The sequence below is a fragment of the Erythrolamprus reginae genome, chromosome 1 (assembly GCF_031021105.1).
Source record: "Erythrolamprus reginae isolate rEryReg1 chromosome 1, rEryReg1.hap1, whole genome shotgun sequence".
Lineage (NCBI taxonomy): Eukaryota > Metazoa > Chordata > Lepidosauria > Squamata > Dipsadidae > Erythrolamprus > Erythrolamprus reginae.
In genome coordinates, this window is record NC_091950.1 from 375,248,489 (window position 1) to 375,272,339 (window position 23,851).

General features: G+C 43.6%; 2 protein-coding genes across 3 annotated transcripts in view; one reads left to right on the forward strand and one right to left on the reverse strand.

The window, feature by feature from the left end:
- The window catches only part of BUB1 (BUB1 mitotic checkpoint serine/threonine kinase), a 62,897-nt gene extending 47,763 nt beyond the window's left edge, over positions 1 to 15,134 (forward strand). Inside the window, exons 17-23 of the mRNA XM_070734647.1 lie at positions 4,846 to 4,983; positions 7,040 to 7,155; positions 9,579 to 9,740; positions 10,988 to 11,145; positions 11,243 to 11,420; positions 11,805 to 11,908; positions 14,516 to 15,134. Of these exons, the coding sequence (XP_070590748.1) occupies positions 4,846 to 4,983; positions 7,040 to 7,155; positions 9,579 to 9,740; positions 10,988 to 11,145; positions 11,243 to 11,420; positions 11,805 to 11,908; positions 14,516 to 14,711 (1,052 nt within the window). The 3' untranslated portion in view covers positions 14,712 to 15,134. The remainder of the gene's footprint in view (positions 1 to 4,845; positions 4,984 to 7,039; positions 7,156 to 9,578; positions 9,741 to 10,987; positions 11,146 to 11,242; positions 11,421 to 11,804; positions 11,909 to 14,515) is intronic.
- Positions 15,135 to 18,043: 2,909 nt separating this feature from the next.
- LOC139157651 (two pore calcium channel protein 1-like) overlaps positions 18,044 to 23,851 on the reverse strand; it is a 42,826-nt gene continuing 37,018 nt past the window's right edge. For both annotated transcript variants that reach the window (XM_070734648.1, XM_070734649.1), the window contains exons 18-19: positions 21,634 to 21,758; positions 18,044 to 18,606 (exon numbers count right to left, since the gene is read on the reverse strand). In XM_070734648.1, coding sequence (XP_070590749.1) covers positions 18,461 to 18,606; positions 21,634 to 21,758 — 271 coding nt within the window. In that variant the 3' untranslated portion in view covers positions 18,044 to 18,460. The remainder of the gene's footprint in view (positions 18,607 to 21,633; positions 21,759 to 23,851) is intronic.

Below are 23,851 nucleotides of genomic sequence, written 5' to 3' on the forward strand. Positions count from 1 at the left end.
CTCTCAGGAGATTTCTAGAAAGGCCCCACAGAGGCTTCTCTCCGCCTTTTCCGGCCCTGTTTCCTCTCAGGAGATTTCTAGAGAGGCCCCACAGAGGCTTCTCCCTGCCTTTTCCAGCCCTGTTTCCTCCCAGGAGATTTCTAGAGAGGCCCCACAGAGGCTTCTCCCTGCCTTTTCCGGCCCTGTTTCCTCCCAGGAGATTCCTATAGAGACCCCATAGAGGCTTCTCCCCCCCCTTTTCCGGCCATGTTTCCTCTCAGGAGATTCCTAGAGAGGCCCCACAGAGGCTTCTCCCTGCCTTTTCCAGCCCTGTTTCCTCTCAGAAGATTCCTAGAGTGGCCTCACGGAGGCTTCTCCCTGCCTTTTCCGGTTACAGTTTCGGAGGTTCAGGTTTGTAAGTGGAAAATGGTTCTTGAGAAGAGGCAAAAAACCCTTGAACGCCCGGTTCTTATCTAGAAAAGTTCTTAAGTAGAGGCGTTCTTAGGTAGAGGTACCACTGTAGATGAAGAAGCAATCCGCATAGCGTCTGAGAATAGCTTACTGGTAGTCTTTGACTTACAACCATTCATTGAGCAACAGTTTTTTAAAGTTATAACGATGCTGAAAACAATGACTTGTGGCCAGTCCTTGCTCTTGAAGTCATGTGATAAAAAATGGGGCACTTGGCAATTGGTGTGTATTTAAAACAGTTGAGCCTCCCGGTGTCAGATAATTGCGATTTATGATCTTTCCAGCTGGCTTCTGACCAGCACAGTCAACGAAGGGAGCTGGATTTACTTAATGGCCACGGAATTTGCTTTATGACCAAAAAAAGGCAAAACCAGATGTGATTGACTTAATGACCGCTTAGTGATGGAAGGTCTCTATCTCTACTAGTAATTATAGTAGTGTTTGACTGTTTTTACATTTGTCATAGCCAGGTTTTATTTTCTAAATTGTTAGATTATAGTTTTTCACATGTAATGATTGGTTAAGAACAGTAAGTGGGACTGGATTTTTCATTGCTAAACAATATGGTCATAAAGCACAATGTCTAGGTGGAGGAGGCACTGCAAGTGGTTGTTGCTAATGGTGGGAGGGTACGCAGGTGTGCTGCCCCCACTCACCCGCATGTCAGGGTTGGGTGTACATAGCTTTATTCAGTCTGTTCTCCCAACAGTTCTCCTTCAGGTTTTCAGTTAACCCCAGCTGCAAGCTTAGCACACTAATTGGCTTGTGGCCAAGCAGATAACCAAAAGCAAAACAGATTTACAGCCAAACCTAAAACTGTCTTGGAAATAGTTTTGCCTGGGTCGGTTCCAAAAATAAACAGCCCAAATCTCCTCCGAGGTCCGGGGCCTCCACTGAGGTTTGTCAACAAGTCCGGTGGTCCCATTTCAGGGCTGGCAAGGAGGAATCATAGGAATTGTCCAAGCCAGGAGTTCAGGGGGTCGTTTTCAGTGAAGCCAGCTGTGAACAAGCTCCAAATTAACCTTCCAGGCAAGGGCCAGTTAGTCCATCCGGCAGATAACCGGCTGCTCCAAATGAAGATAAATACTCTTTGCAACTGAATTAAATCTACGAGCTGCAGAGTTTTGGGCCACGACACAAACACTGTTGCTTCCAGCCACTCTTTGCCTGCCCTGTACCCCTCCCGGTGCAGCCCATTAAGAGGGGAGGGGCCTTTTCCCCATCAAACTGGCACACTCTAGTCCTGCCTAGTCCTCTGTCCTGCGCACTCCAAGGCCGGCAGCCCCTCCCCCTCATTGGCGGGCAAGCTCTCCCCAGCCAAAACATGTTCTGCCAGCAGCTCAGGGTCAGCAGTGCCAGACATAGCCAGGAATGCTCTCATTCTCCCTCGAGGCCTTTGAGGAGGATGTGGATGAGCCATCATCCACAAGAGAGGTGGCTATGGTGTCACTGCATAAATGCAACCAGGCAGGCACATGCTACAAAGTGTGAGATTCTCAGGTTCCCCATAACCCAACTCCTAAGGACAAAAAGTGGCAGGAGCGGGAGCGATTTGCAAAAGTGACTTGCAGTCTTACCTACTGACTTCCCCATCACCTTGGCTTGGGGAAAGGCGGTAGGGAAGATTGCAAATGGTGATCATGTAACTATGAAACCCTGTAATCATTCTAAGTGCAGGCCAGGTGCTTGGATCACAATGATGCGCCTCTTGAGGTGCTGGGATAGCCACAGGGTTCTATGCCATTGTAAATTAGAACAGTTGCTGAATGTGGTTGTTAGCCGATGACTTTCTGTATTGTATTTGCAAGCCATCTCACATACTGTACTTTAGAGTGGAAAAGTCGAGGTAGAAAGTCCTTAAATAATTAATTATTTCTTGCTCCTTAACAGGGAGCAGGCCTTCTTGTATCTTAGTGCCTGGGGGGGTGTATTTCATTGGCTCTTGGGAACTTTATGTTGGTTGTCTGAAATCTGGCCCTTCCCCAGATGTCTGTGCAACTTCAAAGAAGTGTTGTGGCCTGTCCGCGTCTGTGCAGCTAGTCAGGGACCCCAAAGATCGAGAGACGGTTGTGGCACGGTACCAGTAATGGGTTACAACCGGGTATGTGCCACACTGTGTACTGGTAGTGAAATGGATGGGTGCAGATGGGTGACCGGCGTGTGTGTCTGAATGTGATTTAGCTTCTGCGCATACGAAAGAAGCAAAGTCTTGCTAGAGCAGTGTTTTTCAACCAGTGTGCCGCGGCACACTAGTGTGCCGTGAGACATGGTCAGGTGTGCCGCGAAGCTCAGAGAGAGAAAGAAAGCAAGAGAGAAAGAAAGCAAGAGAGAGAGAGAAAGAAAGAGAGAGAGAAAGAGCGAGAGAAAGAGAGAAAGCAAGAGAGACAGAGAGAGAACAAGAGAAAGAAAGAAAGAAAGAGAGAGAGAAAGAGAAAGAAAGCAATAGAGAGAAAGAGAGGAGGGAAGGAGAGAGAGAGAAAGACATAGAGGGAGGGAGGGAGGGAGAGAGAAAGAGCAAAAAAGAGAGGAAGGAAGGAAGAGAAAGAAAGAGGGATGGAGAAAGAAGGAAGGGAGAGAAAGAGGGAGGGAGAGAGAAATACAGCGAAAGGGAGGAAGAGAGGGAGAATTTTATTGTCTAAACTTTTTTTAGCCCCCACCCTCCCCCCGCTCAATGTGCCCCAGGGTTTCGTAAATGTAAAAAATGTGCCGCAGCTCAAAAAAGGTTGAAAATCACTGTGCTAGAGGACGTGTGCAAGAGATTTTGGCGATTTTCAGCGAAGATTGCCAAAGTCTCGAGCGGCCACATGCCCTCTCATGAGATTTCGCTTCCTGCACATATGCAGAAGCCAAATATCGCTTGGGCACACCTGCCCGCTGGTCACCCGGAGCTGCACATGTATTGCACTGGTAGCGACGGAAAATAGGAACCCCTGCCTGCATGGTACTCTAGGCCTATGTACTTGGCACCTGAGTCTGATAGCGAGGAGGTTGGAGAGGATGTGGTGTCAGAGGCTGAAAGCCAACCAGGGCCTTCTTCACCCCCCCTCCCCCGAGGTGCACATGAGTGACTCAGGAGAAGAGGAGGAGTTTCTTCTTGATGCTAGGATACGCAGAGCTGCCAGAAGGCAGGAGGGGCTAAGCAAGAGGAGGTCTCTGCATGAATAGATTTGTAGAACAACTGGCCACACCCTTAGACTATTTAAGGCTTAGCCATGTGACGCTTCAGTGCAGAAGTCAACATCGTTCTGTTCTAGATTGCGTGTTCTGCTGGGCTCTCTGGTAGGAGTCTCCCGAAAATTCAAGGGTACAAATTTCAGACACACACACACATTTGAAAATACAAAACAATGTTCTTTATCACAAAATTCAAAATAAACTAAGCACTCTTTTTGTATTGCAAAGAGCATTCGTCCCAAAACAACCGGGTAGTCTGTACAATTTCCCTTAAGCAGTCATTAAGTACTTAGCTAGCAGCTGTGAAGAAACTTCACACCCCTTCTTCTTCCAACGAAGTGAGACACACACACACACACACACACACACACACGTTGCTCTGCTTTAGTTTCAAAGGTGTGAAAAATCAACAAAGTCCAGAAAACAGCAACACAGGATTCCTGAAGAACTGCGATCAGATACTCTTTCACAATGGCCAAACCCACACGCTGCTATTTATAGCAGCAGCCCTAATTACTGGAGGGCCCAACCACAGGTGGCCTCATTTTCTCTTGTAATAATCCTTTAGTTGTTGCTTCTTATGCATCACTCTACGCATGTGTGGATGTGTCATTAATTCTTGTTCAGAATCCAAGGATGATACAGAGGATTGATCTCCTCCTAGGCTGTCTGCCAAACTCCCCTATTGCCTGTCACTCATGCTTCCTTGGTCAGAGGAGGCTTTGTTGGCAGATTCCATTGGGAGCAAAACAGGCTTGTGGCATGTGGATGTCTCCCCCACATCCACCTGCACATTCCTTGGGGCAGGAGCTGGGCCAGAGCTAACCACAACAATTGCATAACTTACAGGGAAGGATATCTACTTGGACTCTGCCCAATTGTTAAGACATTAATTAGCAGCTGTCTTGCTGAACAGCCTTCTTTATGATTTCTTGAACTTTTAGAAAGACCTGATTGCTAAGAAAATATTAGTAAATAATTAGTGTTAAATCTGTGTGTGTTTGCCAATTTCCCGAGGGGGACAGAACAAGAAGTCTCCAATCACCATGGCCATTGCTGAATATTGGGGGGAATTGAAACCCAGATATCTGAAGGGTGGTAGTCTTCTCTATTTTCTCTTGTTTGGATTTAGCTCTTCAGATTTTAATAATGCCTGTCATTAAGGGTTTCTTGTACTTTCCAGATTATTTCAGTAACTTGACTATTTGTTCTTTTAAAAAGTCATCGAGAACCCTTGGGATGAGAGTTTAATCTTCCAGCTTCTGTCCAAGCTGCCAAAACCAGTAAGTGCTTATCCCAATACTTTCCAGTGGCCATCGAAACTTCCAGTTGTCAGACCAAAAAGTGTTGTCACATTAGGTAAGTCCCATTACTATATTTAATGTTATTCTTTTCAGAAACTTTAAAAATGTTGTTCTTATGGTTTTATTGTGCGTATTTCAGGATAAAAGGGAAATTGGGACTCTGCATTTCATTTGTGTCCTTTAAAGCAATACAGTTTTATGGAAGAATTTATTGCCCTGAAGGCAACATGCCAACTGTTTTGGTTGGGCTCATCCATAATTCTCAGACAAGATTTGTTTTATTAATGGTAAAAATTCTTTCCAAAGCAAAAGAATTAAAATTTTGAAATATAATGGAGCAGACTACATTGGTTTGTAGCGGCTTGGAGTTGTAGAAGGCAAAAGGCAGCAGGTTACTCTAGTGAATTGATAAAACTACAAAAGTAGTCCACAGTTTCAGCTGACTCTTAAAAATTGACTAGAAATTACTTAAACTATCATTCCAATGGAAGAATCTGCTAAAATAATAATGAGTCAAGGTGGCGCAGCAGGTAGAGTGCAGTACTGCAGGCCACTAAAGCTGACTGCTAGATCTGCAGGTCAGCAGTTCAAATCTCATCACTGGCTCAAGGTTGACTCAGCCTTCCATCCTTCCGAGGTGGGTAAAATGAGGACCCAGATTGTGGGGGCAATAGGCTGGCTGTGTTAAAAAGTGCTATTGCTAACATGTTGTAAGCCGCCCTGAGTCTAAAGAGAAGGGCGGAATAAAAAAAATCAATCAATCAAATAAATACATAAATAAATTTTTAAAAATGGAAATACATTCCAATTCATTTTGCCACTTGATGGAGGAAAAGTGACACAAGGGGCCTAACTTTATTACATGATCCTTATATGATTTCCTATTACTGTACATGCAACTTCAGTTCTGTCACGGTTTGTAAATAATTAAAGTCCGTTAGAACCTTAATCACCGCGGAGGCGATAGATGGAAGCCCAGTCATTTGTTCAAAACAAGATTTCTTTTATTATAAAAGTAGAAAATAAACATGTCTCGATGGACAACATAATAAAACATGTCTTCACATGATAGAGGTAGAATGGAGAATGAATCTTAGGATGAAGAAGAAGGATGTGATGTTAGATGTGGCAGGATATTACATCATAATAGGAGGATCTTAAGAAAACACACACAGTTAACTATTTAATTACTGAATGTCTCTGGGGCTGTCAATATTCAGCGTGACAAGTTCATGTAGGGCAAGTGGCACAGTGGTACCTCGGTTCTCGACCACAATTCGTTCTGGAAGTGTGGTTGAGAACCGATTTGGTTGAGAACCAAAACAATTTAAAATAAATTCCCCTCCTCATTTGTCTCTCCGTCTAGCTTGCCTGCTTCTGTCCCCGTGTGTGTGTGTGTCTCTCTCTCTCTGTAGCTTGCCGTCTTCAGTTCTCTTGCTCGCCTCTGGCTCTCTCTCTCTCTCTGTAGCTTGTCGGCTTCTATCTTCAGCTCTCTCGCTCGCCCGCTACTGTCCCTGGCTCTCTCTCTCTGTCTGTAGCTTGTCGGCTTCTATCTTCAGCTCTCTCGCTCGCCCGCTACTGTCCCTGGCTCTCTCTCTCTCTCTGTAGCTTGCCGGCTTCTGTCTTCAGCTCTCTAGAGTGTTCGAGTTCCAAATATTTGTTCGGATTCCAGGGCAAACGTTTCTTGAATTTCCTGGTCGAATATCGATTTGTTTGAACTGAGAAGCATTCGAAAACCGAGGTACCGCTGTAATAGAGATTAAATGGCATTGTTCTGCTTTGTGGGAAGGATAACTATTGATAAACCCACTCATTCAGTTCTCATAGTATAAGCTCTATGTGTATTTGGCTGAATTTCCAGAATTAGAAGCAAAACATTGGTCAACATCTGTTGGTGGTGATCTTGAAAAAAGAGGAGCCTTCTTCCCCAGTGCCTGGATCATGCTTCTACACTTGCTGCACTTGTGTCTGGTGTGCGTTGTCATTTGTTCTTCACTGAAATTTTAGTCGGGCGATTGCAGATGGATTTGAGACAAACCTATTTACTTGGAAATGGGTGATTTTGGGCCATAATCCCGAGACCTGATCTACATGCTTATCTCTTCCTTCAGCATCCACATCCTTCCACATTGATTGCTTACTTGGAGAGGGAGCTTTTGCACATGTGTACCAAGCTTCTGCCCTTGATATGGAGAACACTAAGAATAACCAGAGAGTAATACTGAAGGTATTATATTTGACTATAACTTACAGAATATTGTTTAAAATCAATTAAATTTAAAGCCCTACGTGGCTTAGTGCAAGACTATCTTCGAGACCGCCTTGTACCACACAGATCCCAGCGATCAATAAGGACTCACAGAGTTGGTCTTCTCCGGGTCCCGTCAGCTAAACAGTGTCGGCTGGCAGATCCGCGGGGGAGGAGGGCCTTCTCTGTGGCTGTTCCAACTCTCTGGAACCAACTACTTCCTGAGGTCGGGACTACTCCCACCCTACTGGCCTTTGGGAAAGCTGTAAAGACCTGGCTTTTCCGGCAGGCCTGGGGCCACTGATCTGATGGTGTACCGTTGGGATCCGGCCATAAATGGCATGCATGGTTTTTAACTATTGGTTTTAATTACACTGTATGTCCAGAGTCCTTAGGGCAGTGATGGCGAATCTTTTTTTCCTCTGGTGCTGAACGAGCATGTGTGCGTGCTATCACAGATGTGCGAGTGCCCACACCCATAATTCAATGCTTGGGGAGGCCCTTTGGAGGCTGGAAACAACCTGTTTCCCAACTTCTGGTGGGCCCAGTAGGCTCGTGTTTCGTCCTCCCCAGGCTTCAAAGGCTTCCCTGGAGCTGGGGAAGGGTAAAAGTGTCCTCCCCCATGCCCCCAGCGGCTCTTTGGAAGCCAATAAGGCCCTCCCAGTGCCTCTGTGCGAGCCAAAAATTGGTTGACCAGTACACACATGCATATTGGAGCTGAGCTATGGCAAAGGCTCACGTGCCAGCAGATTTGGCTCCGTGTGCCACCTGTGGCACCTGTGCCATAGGTTTGCCATCACTGCCCTAGGGAGTTGGACTTGCTTTATCAGTAAAACAATGTTTTTTTTAAAAAAAAAATCTCATATCCCCATAATCTCTCTTGCCCGTGTCTGTCTGTCTGTCTGTCTGTCTGTCTGTCTGTCTGTCTCTCTCTCTCTCTATCTTTCTGATAGATTTTTTTAGTTTTAGTTTTTTAGCTGTTTTTTAATATTAGATTTGTTTCTATACAAATCTAATAAATTATTATTATTATTATTATTATTATTATTATTATTATTATTATTACCTATTTGATTTCTATGCCGCCCTTCTTGAGGCGACTCAGGGTAGCGTACAACATTAATATAACAATATATAACAAATCCAATATCTCTAAAATATGAAAATTTACTAAAAAACATTTAAAAGACCCCATGAACACTTGAATATATTCATCCAATCCAATCATATATCATGTTGGCCGGAGACAGTCTCATCACTCACAGCCCCCTAGGCCTGCCGGGAAAGGTAGGTTTTTAAGGCTTTGCAAAAGACCAGGAGGGAGAGGGCGGTATGTATCTCCGGAGAGAGTTCGTTCTAGAGAGCCAGGGCCACCACAGAGAAGGCTCTTACCCTAGGCCCCGCCAGTCGACATTGGCTGACAGGAGCTGGAGAAGGTCAACTCTGTGGGACCTAACTGGCCACTGGAATACATGCTCCATCGCTGGGATACTCAGCTGCATTGCTGAGTTGATGCCAGAATTTAGCAATGGAGAGGAATGTGTGCCTGGAGAAGCTGGACATGTAAGATTGTGCAGAGCCAGGTTTGTTCTATGTGTATCTTAGAAACATGCCATAGCATTGACACACACTGCTTTTTATGCAGTGTGGAAGTTGGTGTATTTCTGGCCAGGATCCACAATTAAAATAGATTTTTAAAATGTTCTAACACGGTTTGGGATACACAGTGTATCCTCTTCATAGTTTGGAGTGCCCCTCAAACTCCAGGTAGTGTTATGGCCAGTGTTCCCTCTAATTTTTTTGGGGGGGGTGGGCGGAAAAGTATAGTGTCTGAGCGGCAGTCCCTTCAGGACTGGGCGGCACAGAAATAATTAAAAAATAAATAAATAAATAAATAAATAAATAAACAGACAAATAAAAAACCCACCCTGTTTTGCCTCAGAGAATTTCAAAATAAAATACTGTACTGTGTGTCTATAACAGTGAGCTCATAATAGGGCAACTCTATGAATATCAAAATGCCGCTTAAATAGTTGAGCTAGTTTCAAAATAGATTTTGATTTTCTTTCTCTCTTCCTTACTCCCATTCTTTTTCTTTCTCTTTTACTTCCTCTCTTTTTTCTATCTGTTTCTCTCTCTTCCTCTCTCTCTCCTTCCCTCTCACTTTTTCCCTCTCGGCTTCTGGGCAGGTTTGGAAAACTCTGAGTTGATGATGATTTTTAAGTGAACGATTGCTCACTGCTCAGCTTAGAGGGAATTATGGTTATGGCCAATCGGCCATTGTCATTTGAAACCATAGAAAATGTCAGGTTTTTGCTTTAAATCAATAGCATTAAAAAAATCTGTGTGATTACTGGGTCCTGTGAATTGAAGCAAAGCAAAACTGTTTATTGTCTTTATAGGTACAGAAACCTGCAAACTTCTGGGAATTCTATATAGCAGCTCAGCTGACTGAAAGGCTGAAGCCCAGTATGCATCACCTTTGCATCCAATTCTACGGTGCTCACTTTTTTCAAAATGGAAGTGTTCTAATAGGGGAGCTTCACAGTTATGGAACTTTACTGGTAAATATGGCTTTAATCTGTGTGTATATATTCTTCTACAAATGTCCTCAGAGTCTGAAGGACCAGAAAGGAAGGAGTTATAGTTGTCCTTTTGGGGGGGGGGGAGTCATGACCACACAATTAAAGGCACAATCTTCCTTTTTTACCTGCATTAACAATCACCGTCACTTTAAAAAAATATATATACTTTATTAATTTATTAAGAATGGGGAAGGGGAATGGGGATACAAAAATAAATAGGAGGGGTGCAAAACAAGAATTCTTTTTACATAATAACATATATAGATTGTTATATATTCTTTTCAAATATTTATCTATAGATATTTATATTGCATTTAATGTTTATAATTGCATAATCTCATATCTATGAAATGTGCTACTTTAAGAATAAAGTAGTACTTTAATATATGTATTAAGAGATAGATGATATAGTAGAAATTTTAGGCGAGGTAAGGGAGGGGGGGGTAGTACCTGCAAGATAGCAGGCGTATACATTGTGACAACTTAGTTTTGGTTATATTTATTAATTTTGTGCATTAAGGGTACTTGTGAGTTATGTTGTTAGTAGATTGTCGATAGGTATCGGTTGGATTAAACTCAGACAGAGGTTGTGTTTTAATTTTAGTCAGTATTTTTGTTGTATATATTTTTCTCTTGGTTTAAGATAAGGAGTTTTAGTTGGTTTCTGATTTATTGTTTTTTAAGATTAGATAGCCATCTGTACCATTTCTCCCAGGCCTTGTAGAACTCAGAATCATTTTTTGTTTTGTATTTCCATTGTTATTTTTGATAATTCAGCGCATTCCATGATTTTACTAATAATAGTTAAATTTGTTCAGGTATCTTCTTTTTTCCATTATTGGGCGTATGTTAGTCTGGCGGCAGTCACATTTTTTTATCCCACTTCCCAGCAGATGTATTATGACTTCCAAGTAGAATTAGTTGCCCTTAACAGAAAATTTAATTTGGCCAAATTAAAATAGCATAGTTGTTTAGAAAGCATTGTTTTGCCGAATTTATGTACGGAATCTTTCTTGCAGGATATAATTTTGTAAAGCAGCTGGGTGCATTTTTTTCTCCAAGGCCTAAGTGGAATTTGCTGTCTGATACGTGTACAGCTGCTGCTGATGTTGTTTCTTTACATCTCAAAAATCTGTCATTTTTAACCTGTGTGTGTGTATACACAGGATTTCAGGCATATTCATTTGTCCACATGATCATCTGCTTCTCATCTGTCTCTTCTGTAGAACACCATAAATATATACAAAAAACTAACAGAGAGGGTGATGCCCCAAGCTCTGGTTATCTACTTCGCTGTAAAAATCCTGCATATAGTAGAAGAGTTTCACAAGTGTGGAATAATTCATGGTGACATTAAACCTGACAACTTTATATTTGGCGAAAGGCAAGTATCTCACTTTTGAATGTTTTGAGATCTTTTCTTGACAACATGACTTGTTGCATTGCTTAATAGTAACAATTGCTAACTGCTTCTAAACAAGGTTTTTGGACAACGACACATGCGACATTGATGGCACATCTCATGGTCTGACAATTATTGACTTTGGTCAAAGCATTGACATGACCCTGTTTCCCAAAGGAACTGTTTTCAATGGAAAGTGTGAGACGTCTGGGTTTCAATGTATTGAAATGATTACAGGCAAGCCGTGGAATTATCAGGTATGGACTTATCGTGTAGGATTTTCATACTATGCTATGTAGCCTATGTCCTTAGTAATTATAGACTTTGCTGATCATGGAGGAAAATTTAATTCAGGGAGATGTTACTAATTTTTCTTTAGAGCACCTGTTACACAGCACTAGTACTAATTTAATTATCAGTGTATCTAAGATTCCGCATTCAGATCATGTTCAGGCTTGAATCTTCCGGCTTGATTTGGCCCAGAAACACTGCTCAATCTAATCTATTCCAGAAGAGCATCAGGAATAAACCAGGGGAAAGAGATTGATTGTAATTGGATCCTATTCATGGGAGGATGGGATTAAAAACAGATATTTTTAAACAACTGAAGCTAAATGTTTTACAATGTTTTTACTCCTTAGACTGATTATTTCGGAATTGCTGCAACAGTGTACTGCATGTTATTGGGCTCATATATGAAAATTAAAAATGAGGAAGGAATCTGGAAACCTGATGGTTTTAGGAGGTTGGTGTATACTTACTTTATTTCAATAATAATTTTCCAGAGCCATATATTTTCTCTACTGTAGAATTGCTCCTTGCATGTTAGATCTGGCCATTGGGGTGCTTAGATCTGGCCCCTGTTAGCGAAATGAAGCCCTGTGGGAGCGCACGCAGCCCTGTTGGGCCCTTTTCAGCTGCAACAGCCTCCCGCGACCCTCTGACAGCAAAAACGGAGCAGAAAGCTAGCAAAACAAACTAAAAACATCAAAAGGAGAAATGTAAAGAGGAAAGACAAAGAAAAAGATGGGAAGAGAGCAAGAAATGAAAAATAAGGAAAGGGGAAGAAAAAAGGAGAGGGAAGAGAGAAGAAGAAGAGGGAGGGATGAAAGAAAGAAAGAAGGAAGGAAGGTAGGTAGATAGATAATGAGAGTGAGTGAGGGTCTCAGGGAAGTCCCGCCTTAGTATTTGGCCACCACAGGAGCCCCTAACATAAGTGAGAATGCCACGCCCCCGATCACTCCTTCCCCAAGATCAAACAACTATGATGCAGCCCTCAATGAAATTGAATTTGACACCTCTGTTATAGATGCTTAATGTTTCTTAATCTTGGCCGTTTGAAGATGTGTGGACTTCAACTCCCAGAATTCCCCAGCCAGCGTTGCTGGCTGGGGAATTCTGGGAGTTGAAGTCCACACATCTTCAAACGGCCAAGGTTGAGAAACACTGCTAGATGCTATCAACCTTGTCATAATCCAAGTTGGGAAAGACAGGATTTGTGGACAATTTCCATTTATATTCTTCAAATCCTGCACAGGAATATGCAATTTATTTTTGAAATAAAGAATTAATTTGCTGTAAGGGTATTCTCCAAGAAATGGAAAGATCCAGTGCAAAACATAAATATGTCCCTCGGATACCACTAGCGTTATATTCCCCAGATACATAATTATTTCTGTGTTACATTTAAAACTGCTCTACAGAGTGATCTTAAGGCACTTTTAATAAAATCTGATTATGCTCGTAAAAAATAACGTAGCATTAGGATTTTTAGTTGCATTATAGCTCAGCTCCTGACAGCCAATAGAATAAATGCAAAAAGGGTGATTAGCACATTTATTTTTCATGTAAGGGGCTCTCGAGGTTAGAAATACAATGATATTTTTTTACCATTTTCTATAGCCATTCAATTAGGAATGTCATTGAAAATACAAAAGGGGATGAGAGTCTGAAAGAATAGAATGTATTTCTGAAACCTGGGGGGGAAAATCTTGACGACAAACTGAAATGTTTTATTGTTGATCCAACAGCCCAGAGTTGGTAGGAAATTACAGTGATCCCCCGAGTTTCGCGTTCTCGATCTTTGCGAAACGCTATATCGCGATTTTTCCACCCGATGACGTCACTCCCTTCCTTTCTCATCTTTCTTTCTCTCTCTCTTTCTCTATCTTGCTTCCTCTCTCACACTCTCTTCCTCCCTCTCTCATCTCTTTCTTTCCTTTTCTCTCTTTCTCTATCTCTCCCCCTCTTGCTCTCGAGCGGCGGGCGGCACCCAGGGAAGGTTCCTTCGGCCGCCCACCAGCTGATCTGCTCGGCAGCGCAGTACCAGCGAGGAGCCGAAGATGGGGTTTCCCCTTTGTGTGGGCAACGGGGAAACCCCATCTTCGGCTCCTCGCTGCTACTGCGCTGCCGAGCAGATCAGCTGGTGGGCGGCCGAAGGAACCTTCCCTGGGTCTTCAACTCCCAGAGCGGCGGACAAGCGGCGGCCGGACAAGCGGAAAAGCGGCGGAAAAGCGGCGGGCGGAAAAGCGGCGGCCAGACAAGCGGACAAGCGGCGGACAAGCGGGCAGGCAGGCGGCTCCTCAGCTGCTGGGTCTTCCCAGGTGGGGAAGTAAAAACACCATCTGCGCATGCGCGGCCATGGAAAAAGGGGGCGCGCATGCGCAGATGGTGTTTTTACTTCCGCACCACTACATCCCGAAAAATCGATTATTGCGAGGGGTCTTGGAACGGAACCCTCGCGATAATCGGGGGATCACTGTAATTTGAGATTTGTTGTACAGTGGTACCTCTGCCTACAAACTCCTCTACTTGTGAACTTTTCTAGATAAGAACCGGGTGTTCAAGATTTTTTTTTTGCCTCTTCTCAAGAACCATTTTCCACTTACAAACCTGAGCCTCTGAAACTAACCAGAAAAGGCAGGGAGAAGCCTCTGTGGATCCTCTTTAGAAATATCCTGGGAGGAAAACAGGGCCTCCACCCTCCCTGTGGTTTCCCCAATTGCACACATTACATTGATTCCTATGGGAAAAATTGCTTCTTCTTACAAACTTTTCTACTTAGGAACCTGGTCATGGAATGAATTAAGTTAGTAAGTAGAGGTATTTATTATTTATTTATTTATTTTATTTGTTTGTTTGTTTATTTATTTGTTTATTTATTTATTTGACTTCTATGCTGCCCAATCCTGAAGTACTCGGGTACCACTGTACAGCCTTTTTTTGGATAAAGCTCTAGACCATCTTCCAAAATGGCAGGCATAGCTTTCCATTTGTGATGCTGATTCTGAGAAACATCTGGCCACACCTGAGGAAGGTTGATTTGACTCCTCCCCTTTCTTCCCCCCCTTAGGATTCCCAATGGAGAGGTCTGGGTTAATTTCTTCGTCACTTTGCTGAACATACAAGACTGCAACCACTTGCCTTCTTTGGGAGCTTTACGGGCAATGTTGAGAGACTTATTTTTAAAAAATTACTCCAATAAAATAATAGATCTCCGTAACAGGCTTGCAGTATTGCTTGTTGAAAACAAACGATCACGGAGGTAAAAGCTGGACTCTTGTGAAACAACAAAAAGGTTTTGAGATTGTTTGATCAAGTTTTCATGAGGTTTCATCTTGTTTTGTCAAGCGGTAGTTAAACCTATTTTGACTTGCAAAGGTTGGCACTATACTTCTGATGCACTATTAATGGCAAGTGTTGGCTTCCGTTTGCTAACATTTGTCAAAAATGTGTGAATATTGGAGATGAACCCTCCTTTTTGGAACCGGACAGCCGAAAAACAGGGAACAAGGAGTGATGAGAAAAAAAATTAACATGGAAAGACCCAAGCTTCAGAATGAAAATGGAGATGGATGAAGAAGTCAGCTACCTGTGAAACTCACACCTAAATTATCTAAATGCTCCAGTGTTGTTGTTGTTTTTTCCTTGTGGCTACTTTATAAACAATAAAATGTACTATCAAAGGAAAATTGTCTAGCCAAGTCCATTTTAATTTTCTAGATAAAAGCGTTGAATAATAGTAAATAACAGAAGGTAGCAAGTGTAATAGATAAGTGTAACACTGACAGCATATATTGAGTTAAAAGTAAATTATATTGTGTTAAACCTATTACTTAGCCATCAAATACCAATGTGACATTGAGCTTATTGACTGGAAGATTTATTTAACCACAGCTGAAACTGACATAAGACAGGCACGGTCACATGATATTTATAAAACGTTGTTGAATGATAGTTAATGGTCCCAACTGTAGTTAATAAGTGACTAATAATTCTATGCCCATAAGTTGAAAGGGAAAAAAATAAGGAAAATAAGTAGCAGGAGAACAAACTTATCCACTTATGTACTTTGGAAAGCTTTCATCAGCAACCAGACTTCAGGTAAAAGTAGTTCATCTGAAACATCTGACAGATACTGTATTGCTACATTGGGGGGTGGGTGGGTATAGGATACATCAGTTGAAGGCAAACCCTCAAATGAGTAATTGGGGGAGGAGGACTTGATTTGTTCAAATCAGTAACAATTTAGATTAAAATTGTTTTAATTGGCAGAGATTTTCCAAAATGAAAATGAGTTTTATTCTAGGGAAAGCATGTAGAGCAGTGATGGTGAACTTTTTTTTCTTTGGGTGCCGAAAGAGCATGTGTGTGCGCTATAATGCATGCGTGAGTGCCCACATCCACAATTCAATGCCTGGGGAGGGCGAAAAAAGCTTCCACGCCCCCCCGGAGGCCTTCTGGATGCCAGAATTGGCCTGTTTCCCAATTTCTGGTGGGTCCAATAGGCTCATGTTTCATGCTCTCCAGGCTCCAAACGCTTCCCTGTAGCCGGGGGATAGTAAAAATGCCCTCCTCGATCCCCCTGGATTAGATTTATTGGATTTATATGCTGCCCCTCTCCGCAAACTCGGGGCGGCTCACAACAATGGTAAAAACAATACATAATAACAAATTCAATACCCACCAATCCAATTACAATTTTAAGCTAAAAAATTCATAAGAAACAACCCCAGAATATTAAAAAACAAGCACACAATCAATCTAACACCAAAACAACATGGGCAAGGGGGAGATGTTTCAGTTTCCCCATGCCTGACGGCAGAGGTGGGTTTTAAGGAGTTTGCGAAAGGCAAGGAGGGTGGGGGCAATCCTAATTTCAGGGGGGAGCTGGTTCCAGAGGATCGGAGCCGCCACAGAGAAGGCTCTTCCCCTGGGTCCCACCAGACCACATTGTTTAGTCAACGGGACCCGGAGAAGGCCAACCGGTCGCTGGGATTCGTGCGGCAGAAGGCGGTCCCGAAGGTATTCTGTTCCGGTGCCATGAAGGGCTTTATAGGTCATAACCAACAGTTTGAATTGTGACCGGAAACTGATCGGCAACCAATGCAGACTGCGGAGTGTTGGAGTAATATGGGCATACTTAGAGAAGCCCATAATTGCTCTCGCAGCTGAATTCTGCACGATCTGAAGTTTCCGAACACTTTTCAAAGGTATCCTCTTTGTGAGCCCAAAATCAGCTGGCCGGCACACACATGCACGTTGGAGATGAACTAGGGCAACGGCTCACGTGCCTGCAGATATGGTTCTGCGTGACACCCGTGCCATAGTTTCGCCATTACTGATTTAGAGCATGGCTTTTATAATTCTTTTCAACCTCTTAAGAGCTGTTCCACTGAGGTCAGTGCTTCTCAATTATTTTTTGTTACGCCATGCCTAGGAAGAAATAAACATTTTACACACTCACACTCCAAATCTGTGCCGGGAGGATTGTTTGCAATATTCGGTACATTTTCGCTGAAAAAACTCAAGCAGCTTATCAGTGTGATTGGGGCGTAATGTGTTTAAGTGACACCTTAATTTATTTGGCTGCATGTTGTCTGCTGCCAACATTTTTAGGCACAGTAAACATACCGGTCTTTCCTTTTCTCCCACCGTAGTCACAGTGAAGCCAAACGCTATGTACACTTCATCATATTTCCTCGTCTTGGCTTTCGGAAGACTTAAGTTTGTCTCATTATCTCCATCTCTTTCCTTTCTTTTCATCGCTGTTCAATATTTTTTCATGGTGTCTCTTATGGGTTTGTTATCTGCACTTCATATCTCCTGCTCTGTGCTGTGTGTTGTTGTTCAATGCAAAAAAACCCCTACTCCCTGTGGCAAAAATAAAAAAAAAGCACATCCCCACCACATCATTTTGTGAACTTAATGGCAGTGTCAGCTCCTTAACTATGTGAATGAATACTTGATATTTAGGAGTCAAATACTATCTTTATTTAAACTGACCATGGTAAAGTATTTATTTATTTATTTATTTATTTATTTATTTATTTATTCATTCATTCATTCGATTTTTATACCGCCCTTCTCCTTAGACTCAGGCGTGTTAGCAATAGCACTTCTTAACAGAGCCAGCATATTGCCCCCACAATCCAGGTCCTCATTTTACCCACGTCGGAAGGATGGAAGGCTGAGTCAACCTTGAGCCGGTGATGAGATTTGAACTGCTGACCTTCAGATCTACAGTCAGCTTCAGTGGCTTGCAGTACAGCACTCTACCTGCTGCGCCACCTCGGCTCATTTTAAAGTAACTCAGACATGGATCTACTTTCATTGTCAAGTGCAGAGGTCTTCAAACTTGACATCTTTTAAGACTTGTGGCCTTCAACTCCCAGAATTCTGCAGCCTGCTTGGCTGACTGCAGAATTCTGGGAGTTGAAGGCCACAAGTCTTAAAAGTTGTCAAGTTTCGGACCCCTGGTCAAGTGCATCTATATACTTTGCTTTCGAAAAGAGATGGGATCTACTGTGTAAGTAAAGACAAAGGGTTAGCCCATTACTTTGATGGGGATGGTGGTAAATGAATGAAGAACAATAGTAAGTAGCATTGGATGCCCTTGCTTTATTACTTGATATCTCCCTTAAATTTATTGATAATGTGACCCCCCCCTCCCCAATCCTCCCCCTAGCTTATGAACAGAGCTGCGTTCAGTAATATAACTTTCAAGAATAGGTATCCAAGTAATATGTTAAGCCTGTAGGAAAATTCAAACATATCCAATATGCTTTCAATTTATAAAAAATACTGCATTTCATCTATTATATACTGTACATATTAAAGCTTTTGAGTGATTAGTTCGTTAGAGGGAAGAACTTGAATACAGCACCATTAATCTTTCAGTTGCAAGTAACAGAAGAGACCAGTAATAGCTTAAAGCTGGTACCTAGTGAGATAGAGAACGATTAAAATAGGTGACTTGCTTCAAAAAGATTCCAGTTATTTCCACTAATACTCCATGTTACGCAACCCGATCAAAAGCTGGGTTCCCTGGGTAGGTCTCATCTGGGGACAGATTTAAGATCTCGTCAAGGGAAGGACCTTCTTCTTCTGGAGCTATCTCTGCTTCAAACATGCGTTGGAGTAAGGCATCCACAGTCCTGTATCCTGAGGCCAAAAACAAATCAATTAGCTGAACTTCTCCAGGTACTGTGTAACTCAAGCTACTGATTCTCACTTAACGTGGCTCACAAATATGAGCAGGGAATGTATTTTTGTTTGGTTGATTGTGCAAAGGTATTGTGGCCTGCCAGCAGCCCGTGAACCTGGTAGCTGATTCCAACAACGAAGAGGCTGATGTGGTGATGTGCCAGCGGCCTGTGGAACTGGCACCCAAGTCGGACAGTGAAGACATCTGGAGAGGACTCAGTGCCAGAGGTGGAGTTTCAGCCAGGGCCTTCAGAACCTCAAGTAGCTCCCATCAGTGATGAGGAAAAGAGGACGAGCCTATTCTCAATGCATGGGAACGCAGACCTGCCAAAAGGCAGGAATGGTTCTCAGGGAGGAGGTCTCCTCGGGTGTAAGACTTGGGAGTAATTGGCCACTTCCCTAGCCTATTTCAGGAATGACAACAAAGGAAGCAATTTGCAGGAAACAACTTCATTCCTATTCCTTCATGTCTTGACTCCAGAAATGTCTGATCAGCTCTTGTTCTCTCCTTTGGCATTTTCCCTGCAAAATGATTCTTGGCATTTTGCCAACCATTGTAAGACTGTTTTCTACAAGACTGTTTACTCAGTATTGAATTATGTTGTGGACTCGTGCTGGCTGTGGTCTGTAACTGGGGCAGAACAGCTATGTTGTAGACTAAAACAGCCTATGCCAGTGATGACGAACCTATAGCACTGGTCCATAAGTAGCATGCAGAGCCATCTCTGCTGGCACATGAGCAGTTGCCCTAGCTTAGCTCCAACATGCATATGTGTGCCAGCCATCTGATTTTCAGCTTGTATAGAGGCTCTGGAAGGGCATTTTTGGCTTCCAGAGAGCCTCTGGGGGAACTGGGGAGGGTGTTTTTACCCTCCCCAGGCTCCAGGGAAGCCTTTGGAGTTTGGTGAGGGCAAAACACGAGTCTCCTGTTTCTAGAAATTGGGAAACAGGCCATTTCCGCCCTCAGGGAGGTGGGGGAAGCTGTTTTCGCCCTCCCAGGCATTGAATTATGGGTATGGGCATTCACGCATGTGCAATAGTGTGCGCCCATTCTCTTTTGGCACCAGAGGAAAAAAAGGTTCGCCATCACTGGCCTATGCTATCAATACCATGACCATTCTTTGTACCCAACACTAAAAGCCATAGATATAACCATACAGTACAGTTTCAAGGAGAATAGAGTTGTCAAACATGCTTTAATATATCATGACTGGGGTGGAGATGGCCAGCACATGGTGCACTCAGCCTGCGGGCCATGAATTTGACATCCCTGGGATAGGGGATATCTACCATTTGGTTTTGGCCAGATCAGCCTTTGTGGTTTCTTCCTTTTGTGAACAGGATGGACGCTACAAACTATATCCCCACAAGACAATATAATTCCAAGTAAATCAAACCTCTGTGAAATCAAACTGTCCCCTTAGGAAGCAACACTGAATGACAATCAATTTCACATGCTGTTGTGCACATTCAACTTTGTACAGAACAAAGTGTTCAATGATAATATTGCATTCATTCAGAACAAGGATTTGTTATTTGAGTGTTCCCTTTATTTTTTTGAGCAGTATATTAATAAAGTTCACCAAATAACAGAAGGGGATACTGGGGTAAAAAATGGAAGAGCAAAAATATAGAATCGTGATGGCAAACCTATGGCATGCAGAGCTATCTCTTTGGGTACGTGGAGCCATCATCTGTTGCTCTTCTGGGTTTTGGTGCGCCAGCCAGCTGGTCTTCACGCGTGGGGGAGCACCAGAAACTGAAAGAGCAGCTGCCCAGTACGCATATGTAAACTGGGAAGATGATCTTCCGGTTTCTGGCACACATCCACATGTGAAGACCAGAAGATCAACTTTGTAGCGTGTGCATGAGGACCGGGCGGCCGCTCTTTCCATTCATTTATTCATTCATTCATTCATTCATTCATTCATTTATTGGATTTGTATGCCGCCCCTCTCCGCAGACTCGGGGCGGCTAACAACAACAATAAAACAGTATACAGTATAACAAATCCAATACTAAAAACAGTTAAAAGCCCAATTATATAAAAAACCAATCAGTTGGGGGAACTGTATCTCAGTTTCCCCATGCCTGGCGGCAGAGGTAGGTTTTAAGCAACTTTCGAAAGGCAAGGAGGGTGGGGGCAATTCTAATCTCTGGGGGGAGTTGGTTCCAGAGGGCCGGGGCCACCACAGAGAAGGCGCTTCCTCTGGGTCCCGCCAAGCAACATTGTTTGGTTGACGGGACCCGGAGAAGACCCACTCTGTGGGACCTGACTGGTTGTTGGGATTCGTGCAGCAGAAGGCGGTCCCTGAGGTAATCTGGTCCGGTGCCATGAAGGGCTTTATAGGTCATAACCAACACTTTGAATTGTGACCAGAAACTGATCGGCAACCAATGCAGACTGCGGAGTGTTGGTGTAACATGGGCATATTTGGGAAAGCCCATGATTGCTCTCGCAGCTGCTTTCTGCACGATCTGAAGTTTCCGAACACTTTTCAAAGGTAGCCCCATGTACAGAGCGTTACAGTAGTCGAGCCTCGAGGTGATGAGGGCGTGAGTGACATTTCTGGCGTTTCCGCGCATGTGAAGACCAGGTGGCCAGTGCGCCAGAACCTGGAAGAGCAAGAGGAGCAGAGCTGACAGCTCCTGTCGCTGCAAGGGGGCAACAGCGGTTTTGAAAAAAAGGAAAAGAAGAAGCCATAGAGAAAAATTGATATTACTTACATAGGCTTTTCCATTTTACTCTTGTCTAGAAAATCCCTGAGTTTTCAAAAATCAAGACTCTTAGCTGAACTAAGAATTATGGGAATTTTCCAACTTGTTTGGAGCAATGCAATTGAGGAAATAGATTTATGATTCCCCTCCACAGAGAAAAACCAATAAGATCTTACAATATAACACAGCATGATGATTTGCACCTAACAGTAATTATTATTTTTCCGTGCCTACCAATAAACACAAGTTCTATGACAGTACACTTACTTCTGGAGGCAATTTTAAACATCAACGCCTTAGGTTTCTTCTTCACTGCCATTCCCTCTTCACTTCCAAGATCATTTTCACTGGTTTCAAGGTTGTCTATCAATCTACCATCAAAAAGGTCATCCCTATAAAAAAACAACCCATCTACTTAATACATATACAGTGTTCCCTCGCTTTTCGCGGGGGATGCGTTCCGAGACTGCCCGCAAAAGTTGAATTTCCGTGAAGTAGAGATGCGGAAGTAAATACACTATTTTTGGCTATGAACAGTATCACAAGTCTTCCCTTAACACTTTAAACCCCTAAATTGCAATTTTCCATTCCCTTAGCAACTATTCAGATTATTACTCACCATGTTTGTTTATTAAAGTTTATTTAAAAAAATATTTATTAAAGGCAGACGAAAGTTTGGCAATGACATATGATGTCATCAGGTGGGAAAAATTGTGGTATAGGGAAAAAACCCGCAAAGTATTTTTTAATTAATATTTTTGAAAAACCGTGGTATAGACTTTCCGCGAAGTTCGAACCCGCGAAAATCAAGGGAACACTGTGTGCATTTTTTAGAAATGACTTTTTAAAAAGCATCTCTTTGATTTCAAGTTCTTTTTACCAGTGTGTCATGGATACTGCTGCAGAGGGCAAACAAATGAGGGGAGGAGGGGAAAGCTATATGTGTCATGCTGACATAACATAAATGACATAATTTGTCTGATGTCATGCATGTGACATCACCAAAGCGTCTACTGAGATCGTATGCCAAGAGCCACTTAGCAGCTAACGCAAATAGCATAAAATAAGCCTGCGCTCACAATATGTGCTAAACCATGATTTATCTTTCGTTTGGTTAAATATATTGACAATATGACTGCAAACATGAATATAACAACTGTCCTTTATTCCATAAAACAATAGCCAAACACACCACGCTTTAGAGTGATATGTGAACCAAGGTCCATTTTAGAAGAAGTAAACACGCAGATCTTAGAAAGCAGATCTTATGATTCAATTCAATTCAATTTATTAGATTTGTATGCCGCCCCTCTCCAAAGACTCGGGGCGGCTCACAACAATAATGTACTAACTTAGGTTCTCAACAATCTAAAAAAACATAACAGTTAATATTGATAATATTGACTCATCTAGACCAGCGTTTCCCAACCGGTGTGCCGCGGCACACTAGTGTGCCGTGAGACACAGTCAGGTGTGCCGCCAAGCTCCTAGGGAAGCTCCAGCTGGGCGGGGCGCTGCCGGTGCCTCCGAGCTCCCACTCGCAGCTGTCCCCCAGTTCCTGCCCGTTGCCGCGGTTTCTGGCGCTCTCCTGCTGGGCCCCAAAGAAGGAAGGCGGGAAAAAGGAGAGCTTGATTCTTCGCGCCTCCTTTTTCCTGCCTTCCTTCTTTGGGGCCCAGCAGGAGAGCGCCAGAAACCGCGGCAACGGGCAGGAGCCGGGGGACAGCTGCGAGTGGGAGCTCGGAGGCACCGGCAGCGCCCCGCCCAGCTGGAGTTTCCTGGCGTCGGCGACAAGTGTCCTTTGGGCCCGGCGGGAGGGCACTGGCGGTGGGAGCGGGAGCGGGCCAGCTGCAGCGGCCCCAGGCGGTCGCTGGGAGATGGGGGCTGCGAGAGGGAGCATCAGCGCCACCCCTCTACGAGCAGCAAGAGCCTTAGCGACGGGGCACGCCATTTGCCTTTCGGCTCCGTCGCTGAGGCTCTTGCTGCTCGTGGAGGGGAAGGCGCCGATGCCCAAAGCCTCAGCGACATTTGGCTGCTGGGGGGTGGGGAGGAGAAAATCCTCCCCCCCCTCCAGGAGCAGCAAAAGCCTAAGTGACGGATCACGCCGTTTGCCTTTCGGCTCCATCGCTGAGGCTTTTGCTGCTCGTGGAGGGGGGGTTGGCGGTGCCGATGCCAAATGCTTTCCCTCCGCAGTGGGGGGTGGAGGGCAGGCGCAGTCAGCCCCAGGAGACAAAGAGGGAATGAGAGAAAGGAAAGAGACAGAAAGGGAGGGAGAGAAAGAACAAGTGAGAGATAGAAAGGATAGAGAGAAAGGGAATGAGAGAATAGAAAGGGAGGGAGAGAAGGAATGAGGGAAAAAGGGAGGAAGAGAGAGAAATGAGAAACATGAGAGAGAAAAGGGGGAAAGACAGGAGAAGTACCCAGAAATGAGACAGTGGTATAAATTTCAGAAGGGATGATTGATGATTGACTGTACAGGTATTTATAA